We start from the raw sequence: 15,187 nt of genomic DNA, 5'->3' as shown, positions 1-15,187 counted from the left end.
ATTGGAAGCTTTGCTTGCCGTGCAGGACCATGCGCCTCACTGCTAAACGGATCCAAAAGTCTCAAGTACGACAAAGGCCTATTGGCCAGGCAAGATGGCGTGATGGAGCTGCAATCCGAATACAAATTTGCAGGAATTTTTTTTTTTTAAAGTTGTGAATTTTTATTTAGAGTTTTTTTGATTGGTTTGTTTGGTTTTGTTTTTCAGTACTAGTAATTGAGCTTCCTGCAGCTGTTCCTGGATCTGCAGGAAGATTCCAGATGTGAAGGACCAGAGTAAACAGCCTGTTCTTAATCCCTTAATTGGCTCAATTCATTTCCTCAGTTTGGCCATTTCTGTTGAATGATACAATGCAGATAAAATGCATGTATGTTCTGCATTTTTGCTGCAGTTTATTATAGGAGATGCATCTTGTGAATAGACACAGGTCACTAATTAAGTGATTTACAAGGACAACATAGTCGGTAAGAACAAAACCCACCATACACTCCAGCTCTTTGGGAGTTTCATATCCAACTTAGTGAGAGGCCCAGCAGTGTCAGTCCAGTCCGTTTTAAATGTTGCCAGTGTTCTGTTTTAGTTGGCCCAACTGCAAATGTTACATTCATTGCAGTATGTTGAAAATGAGTGTCAAATAAACGTCTTTCCTACGCCAGGTTAAGTAGCATGTCTATGCTATTTCATCCTGGCTTTCAGATGAGCATGAATCCAAACCCCTGGTAGCAGCACCAAACTGTAACATGTTTACCCACTTTGCTACTTTGCTAGTGCGGTTTCGCTGCCAGTTTAGAAGCAGGAGTGAAATATTCCCGGCCCCAGAGAGCTCTGTGAATCGTGTCCGGAGCATTGATCTAGCTAGCATCAAAGTAAATACAGAGAGCTCACAGGTCATTCATAATCTTGCTGTTTCGAGTTGCAGCTGCAGGTAGTTTCTGTACAGAAAAGCGTGTTCATTGTCAGTCTGTTCAAAAAGAATCCTAAACATTCTCATCATACAAACTATCTGATCGCAGTTAGGCTTGTGGGTCAATACCTGTTCTCCGAAAAAGCGACACACTAAGAACTTGTTGCTCCAGCTGTGCGCGCGCCTTAATCGCGTGAAAGAACGAACGAGTGCCTGTTCTTATCCCCTCCGATGCTTCCAGCTCCATTGCTGAATTAGAGGGACAAAACATCGACTTCCGAAAATGTCAAGATACCCGCTTTCACAGTTTATGTCCTTTCCACGGTTACTTTCAGAGCTAAGTAAATGGGTGCCTTGTGGAATTGTAAGGAAAGTCGTTCATGATGAGGCAATCGGAGCCTCCGTCTGCGATGTCGCCGTGACTACCGTGGTACGTTGACGTTTATCTCCGCAGACTTACATGGAGACATCAAACACTAGCGATTGCAGAAACAAAATAATTATCAGCACCAGCTTTCACCATTAGTTTAATTTGGATGCTATCAAATGAAGTAACGGTGATATAGTTCATTAATAATAAGCACATATTGTCACAGAGACGGTCAATTGGACCACGGATTCGGCGAGGCCCGCCCCATTCTCAAAATAAATTATGGAAGCTTATAAAGCGGCGAGGACTGTCAGATTGTGTCGGGTGCTTCGGCGGCAGCCATAAAAGGTGGGCACAGTGACGCGCCTCAGTCGGTTCGTGGTTGAGCAGCATTTCTACCGTCCGTTTTTCGAAAAACGGTTTCAGACGTAACGTGAATTAAAAAATACCCATACACGGAGATGTCAAAACCACTGTCAGACCAAGAAAAGAGGAAGCAGATCTCTGTGCGAGGGCTAGCGGGGGTGGAAAATGTGGCGGACCTCAAAACCAATTTCAATCGCCACCTCCACTTCACCCTGGTCAAGGACCGAAATGTTGCGACAAAACGGGATTATTACTTCGCCCTGGCGCACACCGTGCGCGATCACCTGGTGGGCCGGTGGATCAGGACGCAACAGCACTACTACGAGAAAGACCCCAAAGTAAGGAGCCGCTTGCCGCAGTATTCCTACACTCTGTCGTGCACGTACGCCTGTTTGATGGATTCCAGGGAGAAAGGGGAGGGGAGGCTGTCACGAACACTGGCGCAGTAAGGATGCTGCTAACGGGAGACACGGTCCGCCTGCTCAAAGAACGAATACATATGCGACTAGCTGCCAACAGAAGTAATTAACTCCAGTTTTATGTTGTCTAATGGGTAGACAGCATTCCGTCAGGTATTACATAACCCGTGTGTGAGTGTGCATGCGCGCGTGTGTGAATGGGTAAATTGATGCACGCGTTTCCGCATTTATCTCGCGTGGTGGACAATATATTACAAAAAATCATGGCTTCGAGGATGAAAAAACAACATTTGAACCACAGGGGTCTAGTTATTACCGAAAATGCCCCCGCTCCCAGCTAAATGTAAAAATGAATTGATTACTAAGAAACAACATGGATTCTTGCATTGTTAGGTGTCTTTGAAATGTTAGTGTTGATAACAATTGCCATGCATGTTGGCAAAGTCTACCAACAATGTGATTGCGTAGGTTATCAGGTTTTCTGACGGTATCATTCAGTTAAATGCAAAGTGAATATGTGGAACATTAACAATTACACTGGGCCCCCAGGAGCAACTTGGTATAGTTTTTTAACAAAAGCATTTTATCGAGAGAGGGAACTAGGATGTTTTCAACAAAATCTATCCTTGGATGAAATAGAATTAATAAAATATCAAATGTCCATCTTGAGTTACAGGCATTTTAGCCCCAGACATCAAAACTTCACTGCATTGACTGGTCCCATACATACACTTGTGTCAGCTGTGTCAGATTTGCACACACAAGTAGCAATGTGTTAATTCAGCTAGTTATGCTATTATTTTTTGGGTGCAGTAAAGAATTTAATTCAGTATCAGGCCATATCTGCACTGGTACAAGGAACTTCCTTTGCAAGAGATGGGTTGTAACTTTGAATCCAGGTCTTTATTTAAAAAGCAATTGCTCTGAAGTGAAATGTCTTCTGATGTGCCAAGACGTGCATATTTTGAGACAATGAGCTTCTTTCTGCTTCTGATTTACCACTTAAATCTCCTGAACTTCATGGACACAGAAAAGACGCGAGGGTGAGAGATTCCTTTTCCTCATGTGAAGTCTCAATATTTACGTAATGTGCTACAAAATGTGAGAACAGGAGAATGTGCGATGCAGAAGGAAGGGCTGTGTGACTGTACTTTGCCTGGGTATGGGGTGAAAGCTCATAGAGTGACTGCCTCTGCTCTGAAAAATAAGAGACTGCAATCCAAGCCTTCTAATGTGGCTCACGTCTTACTGAGAAATCTGACCATAGGCAGTAATGACCTTCAGCTTTAAAGTCTATTCAAACAGCTGCAGATAGTGGCATTTGCGGAGGGCGTGGGATCACTCAGAAGCAGAAGCATTCACAGGGAATCCACTGTGGAACATTCAACACAGAACCCTCCACAGGAGTTCCGTGTGTTTGAGGATTCCTTTCAACAGACACGGAATGTTTCTCAAAGGGTCCCTGCCAGTTCTGTGGAGGAAGTCTTCCTCTCTTTCAAAATGGCAAAGTGTATAAACTTTATTCATCTATAAACATCTCACATCTGTTCCTCATAAACAGAATTGTTCGTGTTACTCTTCATGCTCTTTGGTGCTTGGTGACTGGATGTAAATTGATTCCCGTGCTCTGCCCTCTGTTGGTAAAAATCTCTTCTAATTTTCCCACCCAAATATCCATGCCAGGATCTGGGCACAGAAATGAGTGTTCAGCTTGTCTGTTGTGTTAATGTCCGTGCTAAGTCCAATCCATTTGTGCTCCTTCCTGATGTAAATCTTTTCTGCATCCACATTCATATACGTGCGAATAAGTCTGTCCTTCATTGTGTGTTTGTATAACTCATGCATTGGCATGATGGGCCTCAACACAGACTGTCTAACCTTTCAAAGTGCCTTGATGTTGCTATTCTTACCCAGACAGAAATGCCAGTGTTATGCAACCCCATGTACCAGTGCTCCATTTCTCCCCCCCACCACACACCCATCTCCTTTCCTCTGTCCTGACTTGGGTCGGGGCAACATTTGAACAGATACCGACCCTGAAAGGTCAGAGGTCAAGAGCAAGACTCAGGTGTGAACCCCTCCCCCCCCCCAGAGGTCACTCAGCACATAAAGCAATGGGAACCTTCTTTGACAGCCCACGTCCTCACAATCCCTCAAGTGAGACATTGTTCCCCAAGCAGAACTGTCATAATAATCATCTTCACAGTTTGTCTGTGGTGTGCTCTGCTCAGGCCTGTTTACGCAGCCGTCTCTGCGGCGAGGACCCTCCTGACCCAGTTAGATCGAACAGAATATTCAGTTGACTTGTTAGATTTAGACTTCCTCCTTTAGACCAAGGCCAGAGACTGTCGGGCAAATCTCAATCTGTTTGCCCAGTTGCTGAGAATTCTGACCACATCTAAGCCTAAAAAGCAAGGCTTTCTCAAAAGATCTAGGGCTTATTTGCACCCACGGGGTTTGATAAGATGCTTATAAATGTATGACCATAAAGGGGATGATGCCTGAGTCACTCCACCCAGATAAAACAATAACATATAAAGGCAGCCATTAAAACCACCGGTCTCAGTTTAGCCTCCTGGATGTGGGTATGACAATCCAAACACACAGGGACAGCCAGCGTTCCGGGGTGTTTATGTGTATTTGCTGTATGTGTAACCAAGGTAGAGGTTTGAATCTGAACTTCCTGTACGCACGCTGGCAGCTGTCTTTGAATAAGTGAGTGCTGAAGGCAAGAATAACACAGCGTGCCGCTGCGGGGGTCAAGTTACAGACTGGCTCGCGTTTCAAAGCGGCTGTGCTGGCGTCGCACAACAGCGCTCTACATGGGTTCAGCCACCAGGGGGAGCCGGTGAAGGTTTGCAAGGTCAGGCTGCAGTGACACTATCTAGGGTGTCCTCATGGGGAGATATTGTTGTGCTGCCATGGCCAAACAACAGCGGGCATTGCTGTTGGAAACTTGAGAGGCTGCAGGGGAAAGGTTGCTGGGGCTGACAAGCAGACCCATGGAGATCAACAGCATTGTCATGGAGAAAGCTCCACATGAGACAGGATTGCTCAGTAGGGTTTGCTCAGGGGCTTATCTTAAGGAGTTTGGCCATTACTCCTGTCTATCTCTGCTGTGCTGTGGAGCACTTGGTTCGTCTTTTAAAGTCTTTAATATGCCTTTGGGAATCACAACCACAGCTGTTCATAGACTGTCTGTGAGATTGTGTGTCAATTGTGTGTCAGTTACAGCAATCAACTTTCTGTGTTGGCTGTACATCTCCATGGTGAAGGGTACTATATTAAATTATGCTCATTTGATCATTTGATTAAAAGGACACTCTCTCCCACTTTCTAACCCTTTTCCCCTCTCTCCTTCTCCAGCGTGTGTACTACCTCTCACTGGAGTTCTACATGGGTCGCACCCTACAGAACACCATGGTGAACCTGGGCTTGGAGAACGCCTGTGATGAAGCCACTTATCAGGTGAAATATAACTTCAAAGCTAGCCTGAAGTGGGCAGGAACTGATGAGGTCACATGACCACCCCAAAGATACTGACAGAGAGGAGCAGCACTACAAGGACATTGCAGCTTTACATGACAATATCTGTGTGCATAATGAACAATAATATCCTCAACATTTTCAGCATCTAGCATATTCTCAAACTCGACTGCACTGACGAATTCTTTTTTTACTAGAGTAGTTTAGGCAGCAGCAGTGTCATGCCTGAGATGTGCCCGTGTCAGTGACTCTGTCCTGTCTCCCGCAGCTGGGCTTGGACATGGAGGAGCTCCAGGACATGGAGGAGGACGCAGGCCTCGGGAATGGAGGGCTGGGTCGCCTCGCTGGTCAGTAACTCACCTCGCCAACGTGACAACGTGGCATCTCTCTCTGAGCTCACTCTGTTAGCACTGAGGAAAGTGTCATTAATACTCTAGACATGCAGACAGGATCAGCGGTATTAGTCCAGGAGTGTCAGGATGCCGCTGCAGTTGTGCAGGGTTGACTTCCTTCCTCTCTTCCCTTCTGTACCTCAGCATCTATATTCTCATCTAATATAGTATGGTAATAATAATATGGTAATGTGGTATCTAATATCTAATAAATATGGTGATAAATATTTACATGAGGAGCTAATGAGGAGCAGTGGGAAAAATAATTATTGTATTTCATGAGAAGATCATCATCCAACAATGAGCAGTACATTTCTTTTGGAAATATGAGATGTGTTTTCAGATGCGAATCCTCTAAAATGTAATTGAATGAAATATCTTGTAAGGTAATCATCAAAAAAGCCAAACAAGAATCTCATAATAATTATATTAATGGAAAACACATGGATCAATCATAAGGTGGTCTTGATATGTACATAGTCGTGAGGAGATAACACCAGTATCTGCAGAGTGATGATGGGTTAAGTGGACAGGACATGCCTGTCTCTCAAGCCCTGTCTGTTCTCTGTATCGCAGCCTGCTTCCTGGACTCCATGGCCTCCTTGGGCCTAGCTGCATATGGCTATGGCATCCGCTACGAGTTCGGCATCTTTAACCAGAGGATCGTCGATGGCTGGCAGGTCAGTCAACTGTGCAGATGTCTGGGCATAAGTCTTTGTGTCGGTCTGCCTGTCTGTTTGATGCACTTTAGGCTTCTCTTCAGGCATTATCTTTAGACCAAGCAGAGAGCATTCACCTCTCCTCTGAGGGTGTTAATGTAGGTATTTGTATATGTTAGCTTCATTTTACAAGCAGGTGAAGAACAACATTAACGTTTTAATGTGGTCCAGGATTGAATTTTATCAAATTGAATATCTAGCGGACATGAAAGTAGTTTTTTAGGTTTTGATAAGTGTTATTGTCTGTGCCATCGTGTCTCAATGATTGACATTTCCCTCGCAGGTGGAGGAGGCAGATGATTGGCTGCGCTATGGAAACCCATGGGAGAAGGCCCGCCCCGAGTACATGCGTCCCGTCCACTTCTACGGCCGAGTGGAGCACCACCCTGACGGGGCAAAGTGGGTGGACACTCAGGTGAGACAGAGGGGGAGTGGTGGGGGGGTGAGATTGAGGGGCAGGGGTTAAAGGGAGGGAGAGGCAGAGGGAATGAGGATGTGTGTGTTTGTGTGTGTATTTGAGAGAGAGATTGGGAAAGAGGAAATTAAGATTCAATTAAGATTGGCTCAAACAGACAAACAACCTGGAAAGAACTGACAAAAAATGTTTTATTCATGACTTGCTCTCCTCCGCCTCCAAACAAGGTGTTATCTTGACAGGTAGTCTTGGCCTTGCCGTATGACACCCCCGTCCCTGGATACAAGAACAACATCGTCAACACCATGAGGCTGTGGTCTGCCAAAGCGCCCTGCGAGTTCAACCTGAAAGACTGTGAGTCGTGCTCTCTGTGGGCTGGAGGGAAGGAAGGGGAGGGGAAATGACACTTCTGTGATTGTCATAGTAGAGTAAACTCTCACAGACAGCTCCCGGTCACGAACTCTCCTGCGACATTCTGTTCACCGTAACTGCATCCATACCAGAACTGCTGTAGAGAGAGTGATTTTGGAGTAGCTCCATTGGTCCACTTATTGATTTCTGTCCTTGTATAGTACAGATTACCATTACATTACATTACATTACTGGCATTTAGCAGATGCTCTTACTCAGAGAAACGTACATCAGTTACAGTTTTTTACAATATTATCCATTTATACAGCTGGATATTTACTGATGCAATTGTGGGTTAAGTACCTTGCCCAAGGGTACAGCAGCAGTGCCCAAGTGGGGAATTGAACTGGCAGCCTTTCACTTACAAGTCCAAGCTTACAGCGCCCCGCATTTTTACACCCTACCCACCCAATACGTAGAGAGACTTTCCTGGGGAAAGGGCTCGGTTTATGGCTGTCTGGAAGTGGCTGCTCTTTAAGAGAGGTCTTTCTCATTGGCTAGTCAATGTCGGAGGCTACATTCAAGCTGTGCTGGACAGGAACCTGGCAGAGAACATATCCCGTGTGCTGTATCCCAACGACAATGTGAGTGTCAGCATGATACGAGGCCTGTGTAGCTGACGGATATACACACACACACATATAGTTGCAGAAAATGGATGCCATTTATATGAATATATTGATTTTACATAAGCAGTTGGTATAAAAATACAACAATATTTATTTCTGAGCATGTATGACACAAATTTGATACGAACAGTTGTAGGTGTCAGTCATATTTGAAAAGCTGAATGGTAAGGGGTGAAAAGATGGAGACATTAGGCACGGGCCGTCAGAAAGTTCAGGGTGCCCCTGTGCATGTTTAAACCCTGTGTGGGGCAGTCTCAGCCCTACTGCGAGTCGGCGTGTGTGTGATTGATGCTGTGTCTGCTCACAGTTCTTCGAGGGTAAGGAGCTGCGTCTGAAGCAGGAGTACTTTGTGGTGGCTGCCACTCTCCAGGACATCATCCGACGCTTTAAGTCCTCCAAGTTCGGCTCCACCGAGGTCGTGCGCACGGACTTCACCACCTTACCTGACAAGGTGAGCACTGGGGTGATCACCCATGGTCCTTGATTAGTCACAGGTGTAGTTTCACAGGTGTAAACTTGTCATATTTCAAAAACTCTCAAGCCAAAAATCTACATGTTCCAAATAAGACTCAATGTCTAAAATCGTGATATAAGCATGCTTTAGTAACAGTAAACACAGAAATGAGGCACTTTTGAAATTAATGTCTCTCCAATGACAAGACATGATTTGGAAGGACCAGCTAAGCTCACGAGATATTACATGTCCCAGTTAAGTATACTACCGCAAATCTTTGTGATGTTTGCTGCCAGAGGTTCTCCAGGCTAGTGATGCACTGATGGTGTCCCCCTCCTTCTCTTGGGGGGAGTTCCCTGCATGTTACAGTGCTGCTGTGCCGTATCTGCTGACACCCCTTGTCTCATGCCCAGGTGGCCATCCAGCTGAATGACACCCACCCCGCCTTGGCCATCCCCGAGCTGATGAGGATCCTGGTGGACGAGGAGAAGCTGACGTGGGAGAAGGTGAGGCCGCCAGGGTCTTTCTCTCTCCTGTCTGGAAAAGAGCAGGATCATTATCATTTTAAAGGAAAGCTTTCTGATTCGCTTACAAAACCCTGTAGCAAACGTATGTTACTCAAATAATAATATTATATTTTTGCTGTTTTGCGTGAATGTTACGTGGCATTAACAGTGTGTGAACTCCCTGAGCGCTGACTCAGGTTTGACTCTTTCCCCTCTCTCAGGCCTGGGACATCACCATGCGCACCTGCGCCTACACCAACCACACCGTCCTGCCCGAGGCCCTGGAGCGCTGGCCCATCGACCTGTTCCAGAACCTGCTGCCTCGCCACTTGGAGATCATCTACGAGATCAACCATCGCCACCTGGAGGTCTGGAGGACCCCCACAGTCTCTTCTGCCAGAATGACAGAAAATGTTCCCCATCTCTCTTTTTATTGAGAAAAAAACCATCCATATTGCATTACAAGAGGATGGTCACCCACCTCAGTTGTAAATGCTTTCTTTCTGACATGCTAAGTGCCTGCTGCAGCTGATTGCTTGTAGCACCTTTGTAGTGCTTTTACATTGTAATTTATGATCAGCAAGTGATCACAGGCATGTATTTCCTCATGCACTGGTAACTTAGTCCAGGTTAGCTGACATACTGTATTGTTATGTCCTGGGAATGCACTGTCCCTCACTCTGTGTCTCTAAATCTCTCTCTCTCTTTTCCACTTTCTCTCTCCCTTCTTTTCTTGCCCCAGCGTATCTCCTCTATGTTCCCGGGTGACAGTGACCGTCTGCGTCGCATGTCCCTGATCGAAGAGGGCGGCCAGAAGAAGATCAACATGGCGCACCTGTGCATCGTGGGCGCCCACGCCGTCAACGGAGTGGCTCGCATTCACTCCGACATCCTCAAAGCCACCGTGTATGTCCCTTCCCCGTGTCTCACACTCCACTCTCTCTGTTTCTGCTGTGGTTTCTCTGTACTGGTTTCGCTCTGGCCATCTCTTACACACATACCTAATGTGGCAGGCCTGACTGAGGGAGCATGTGATTGCAGGAGGGATGTGATTGTGTGAGTTCTGTTTCCAGGTTTAAGGATTTCTATGAGGTGGACCCTCAAAAGTTCCAGAACAAGACCAACGGCATCACCCCTCGCCGCTGGCTGGTCATGTGCAACCCTGGACTGGCTGATGTCATCGCAGAGGTGGGGGCACTATTGGTCATCACATTCAGCCTTGAGCAGTTCTCTGTAATATTCTGTTATGGTTATGTGGTTCCAATTTTTCATTAGTTAGTATTATTGATGTCAGAATTTAAGGACCCCAAGGACATTGTCCTTTTGAACAAACAGGACAGGCAATAGGATTAGACATTAGACATTACTCCCTTTTGCTAATTTGTGTTTGTGTGTGTCTTTGTGCACGTGTGTTTGTATGTGCACACATGCTTGTGTGTATGGGTGTGTGGGTGACAGAGAATCGGAGAGGACTACATCCGTGACCTGGACCTACTCAAGAAGCTACTGAGGTTTGAGGATGATGACGCTTTCATCCGAGACATTGCCAAGGTCAAGCAGGTGAGGGCATCTTCGGAACTCAGTTCTGAAATCTGATGGAAATGAAACATTTAGCTGAATGAAGAGTCTAAATGTCAGAGTGATGTCTAAGCTGTAGCCAAGAATGATCCATAAGGACTTCCTTGGCCCAGAGGGCTGACTGACAGATAATTAGTAGAAAAGCTCTTCTGGAGATCTTCCTACATGACACAGATTATTCCGCACATTGGCAGTGACCACTGACACCAGCTCACGCTCATTTCCCCATCTCCTTCTCTCTTTTGCTTCTCAAAGGAGAACAAGCTCAAATTCGCCGTTTACCTGGAGGAGCAATACAAGGTGAAGATCAACCCTGACTCCATGTTCGATCTGCAAGTCAAGAGGATCCACGAGTACAAGAGACAGCTGCTGAACTGCCTGCACATCATCACCTTCTACAACCGTGAGTGCTTGAACTGCATGTACATAGCACCATTCATCCCTTGCAAATATCTTTGAGCACTTTAAAGTGAGAGCCAGTAACTCACTTCAGCCACCACCAGCTTGAAGGTCCTACCTTAGTGGTGCATGATAGTCATGATAGGCACCACAGCCCCGACCATACGTCAGATGTCAGTGGAGAGAAATTTCAAAATTTCACTAGTTAAACTGAGGATGAGAGGCACTCTTTTACTCTCTGCTTAGCACAGAATTACACCTACCGCTCTACATAACTATATCATCATTTCCTGTAGCCCCCTGATTTTTCCAGAATTTTTGCCTTCGTTTGAGCAACTTACAATTTTGCTGCTTTTTGCAGGCATCAAGAAGGAACCTAACAAGTCCTGGACCCCCAGGACCATCATGATTGGTGGGAAGGTGAGTTCCTCCAACCAGTCAACACATATACTGGGCTTTAGTCTCGTTGTTCAGCAGGATGTTCATGCATGCACACATTATTTTTTTAAATTGTTTTATACAATTTAAAAGACTGTACTTGTCTTTTATCAGTAGTGCACGTCTACACTCATGTAGATAGGCAAGCTACAGCATGTGTTCGGAATGAATTTGGGATGCCTCATTGCAGAGCCATTAAAAGCTGTGCTGTGGTAATCCGTCACTGAAAACTCTGTTTTGCCATGTCCTTCACCCTGTGCCGATTCCCTCCCTCCCAGGCGGCCCCGGGTTACCACACCGCCAAGATGATCATCAGGCTCATCACGGCCATCGGAGACATCGTCAATAACGACCCTGTCGTGGGTGACCGCCTCAAAGTCATCTTCCTGGAGAACTACAGGGTCACTCTGGCCGAGAAAGGTACTGGTGTCTCCCGTGTGTATGTGCGTGTGTGTGTGTGTATGTGTGTGTGTGTGTGTCAGTGTGCATGTGTGTGTGTGTGTGCGTGCATGTCTGGGTTAAGTATGTGTGTGCCTTTGTGAGTGTGTATGTGTGCCAGTCCGAGAGAATGTAGGAGTGTGACTGCAGCAACATGTCAGAGTTATTCCTGTCTATTTCTGCTCAGCGATCCCAGCGGCTGACCTATCAGAGCAGATCTCCACGGCCGGCACAGAGGCCTCAGGAACTGGCAACATGAAGTTCATGCTGAATGGCGCCCTCACCATCGGCACCATGGATGGGGCCAACGTGGAGATGGCGGAGGAGGCTGGAGAGGACAACCTCTTCATCTTCGGCATGAGGGTGGAAGATGTGGAGGAGCTGGACAAGAGGGGGTAGGAGGAAGATGGATTTGGAGGGTGGGCAGGGCAGGTCCAGGTGAAGGTTGTAGATATTTGGAGTGACTTAAGGAAGGACAGACTAGCCCAAGTAAATCAGGGGGGCAGAATGTGGATGTGTGGTTGAAAGAGGAATGGAAATGTAGGTGATCATATTTCACCTAGATTAGATCAATTTTGTTCTGCAGTTGAAAGTAATGACAACAATGCCTAATTCTGCAGCTGCAGCCAATGCTGTAGATATGATTTAAAAGTACCAGCAAATGTAATGTTTATGTGGTTAATATAAATGATGCTTTCCCTCCATGTGACAGGTACCATGCCACTGAATATTACAACCGTATTCCTGAGCTGAAGCAGGCCATTGATCAGATAGCAGGTGGATTCTTTTCTCCCAAAACCCCTGACCAGTTCAAAGACATCGTTAACATGCTGATGCACCATGACAGGTACAGACTTCTGGCAGAAACACACATGCATGCATACAGACATAAAGGGTGCATACACACACACACACACACACACACCATACACACATACATTTATGCATCATTTATGTATCTCACACTGAGTGATCCTCACGCTAAACTGAAGATCTGCCTCTTCAGAATGGGTCTCGGTTCTACCTTTATCCCTAGCCCCTAACAGCTGCTACTTGAATTAGTTGTTTTACTAGTATCGCAATGTGTTCTGGATTCTTTGATCTAGTGACTGTGATGTATGGTAGTGTGTGTACTTAGCTTCCCTAAGTTTCTAGGCTGTTTAGTCAGGTTGCACAAATTAACTTGCAATAGGGCTTGAGTAGTGTAATGCTGGTCTGGTCTGGGAGAGTTAGCCTGGTCTGACACTGTTGCTTATTCATCTTGAATGGATACACATTGGTTCTTTTGTGCTGTGAAGTCATTCTGGATAAGAGTGTCTGCTAAATGATTGTAATGTAATGTAATGCTAAACATATATTCTTGGCTACTTGTCCTCCTGTCTCTGTCTGTCTTTCAGGTTCAAGGTGTTTGCTGATTATGAGGACTACATCAAATGCCAGGAAAGAGTCAGTGCTCTGTATAAGGTCAGTACTGGGCAGCAGTGCCAGGCCAGAGCATGACCTCAGAGTGAATTCACAATTATATGAGGCCTGCATTTTTTTAGCTTTAAGTCATTTTCTAGGGCAATCATTCAACATTAACAATAATTAAAACACACAATGAATACAATATTTAACAAAAATAATCACCTCAAAGTTCTAGCGTTACCTAATATGTTGAAGCAAAAAGTTTGTGCCATCCACCCTCCTCAAATGGAGATCCTTTGACTTTTGTATTTTCAATTCAGTTACTCTGTTCTTGGAATCATTTTTCAGTTGACTCTCTCTGCCTCTCACTCTCAACAGAACCCTAAAGAGTGGACCAAGAAGGTGATCCATAACATCGCTGGCTGTGGCAAGTTTTCCAGCGACCGCACCATAGCCCAGTATGCCCGTGAGATCTGGGGAATGGAGCCCAGCCTCGCCAAGATCGCTGCCCCAGATGACCCCCGCTAAACCGTCCCTGTGCCGGAAAACCCCCCTCCTTCAGCGCCATGCAAGATATTTAATCAGTGAAGCTAGAATAAAAAGACAAAAACAGGCGCCACCCCTCCAAAACTTTAGATTATGATTGTGTCAGATGTGATGTAGTATTTCTGTATCTCCTGTAAGATAAGTGTACCCTCTCTAGCTGATTGACACTCACAGATATATAGCTATATCTACTCTTACCAGTGCTTGCTGTCAAAAAAAAAATCTTTCAGTGGTCAAACATAAGTGTTCTATCAATATTACGCCTACTGGCAATGCCATGTTGACCCTGTGTTATTGTGCCGTTGTTCATCCAACAACGCCCTCCCCGATCTGAAGCATCCACTACAGAAGCACCGGAACAGCTAGAGAAGAAAAACTCCATTACCGTCACCTCCATGGCAATTTTCCCTCTAATATCTATATATCAGGAGGCTGTCAAATATTGACAGCAAGAGGTGACTAGCGATACCATGTCTTCCATTCCAGAAGGCACATCTCTCACTCTGAAATGACAAGACATATGGCAGTCTGACTTACGGAATATGCACGCAACTAATATACACTGTGAATCTGCAGAGAGGTCCTGGCATTGAAAGAACACACTGTCTATATCGGTACAAAGCGTTGGATCAGGGTGGAGTGTTTGAGAAACCTTGGGGCGTGAGTGTGAAACATGAAATCACGGGTGCGTTATGTGACTGTTGCATAAGTTCACCATATCTTGTTTTTGCACCATCAGATCATTATTGCTTTTGCTTGCGGTGGCTCACTATCTAAGAAACACAAACTCTGTCACCATGTCTTTTACCTTCATCAACAAAGAGCTGTACTACCTTGTGAGCGAATCTGTATGTATATGCTCTCTGGCACTAGTAATGACAACACAGGTCATTGAAACAGTTATCCTCTTTGTCCAGGTATTTTTTTTCTTTTAAAGCAAACCAGGCTGTGCACAGCCTACCTTCCACTACTTCTACCTACTTTGCCTAACACTCTCCTACCACTAACAGGAAATGCCTTAACAATGTATATGTGTCTGTGTGTGTGTGTGTTTGTGTGAGTGTGTAAGAGACATGAGACCCCCCCATTTGTGCACATATGTTCATATACACTCTTACTCTCCGCCCCCCCCGAGTCTCTGACAGAGAGATTACATTTAAAGCAGCTAGTCCCGTACTCTTTGTTGTACTGAAGCATGACTGTTTTTACTGGGCTATGTTACAATTAGTATTTGGAGGCTGTGGGCTTGTCAAGATCGTAAACACTGCATGTTTTTGTAAAGAATTAAAGGGAGGAGGATGGGGCTAACA

General features: G+C 45.5%; 1 protein-coding gene across 1 annotated transcript; it reads left to right on the top strand.

Annotated features, from left to right (window-relative positions):
• Positions 1 to 1,602: 1,602 nt before the first annotated feature.
• pygmb (phosphorylase, glycogen, muscle b) lies at positions 1,603 to 15,003 on the top strand. The gene is made up of 20 exons (XM_036548015.1): positions 1,603 to 1,978; positions 5,426 to 5,527; positions 5,814 to 5,892; positions 6,514 to 6,617; positions 6,940 to 7,071; positions 7,314 to 7,425; positions 7,984 to 8,066; positions 8,419 to 8,562; positions 8,979 to 9,071; positions 9,293 to 9,439; positions 9,814 to 9,977; positions 10,145 to 10,259; positions 10,530 to 10,631; positions 10,905 to 11,052; positions 11,410 to 11,468; positions 11,765 to 11,906; positions 12,112 to 12,319; positions 12,637 to 12,771; positions 13,322 to 13,388; positions 13,710 to 15,003. Exons 1-20 carry the CDS (start codon positions 1,736 to 1,738, stop codon positions 13,857 to 13,859), a joined length of 2,529 nt encoding a protein of 842 aa, XP_036403908.1. The 5' UTR covers positions 1,603 to 1,735; the 3' UTR covers positions 13,860 to 15,003.
• Positions 15,004 to 15,187: the final 184 nt, after the last annotated feature.

The sequence above is a fragment of the Megalops cyprinoides genome, chromosome 16 (genome assembly GCF_013368585.1).
Source record: "Megalops cyprinoides isolate fMegCyp1 chromosome 16, fMegCyp1.pri, whole genome shotgun sequence".
In the NCBI taxonomy this organism is placed as follows: Eukaryota; Metazoa; Chordata; class Actinopteri; order Elopiformes; family Megalopidae; genus Megalops; species Megalops cyprinoides.
The sequence above is the reverse complement of the archived record's forward strand: the minus strand, read 5'-3'. Positions and strand labels throughout refer to the sequence as shown.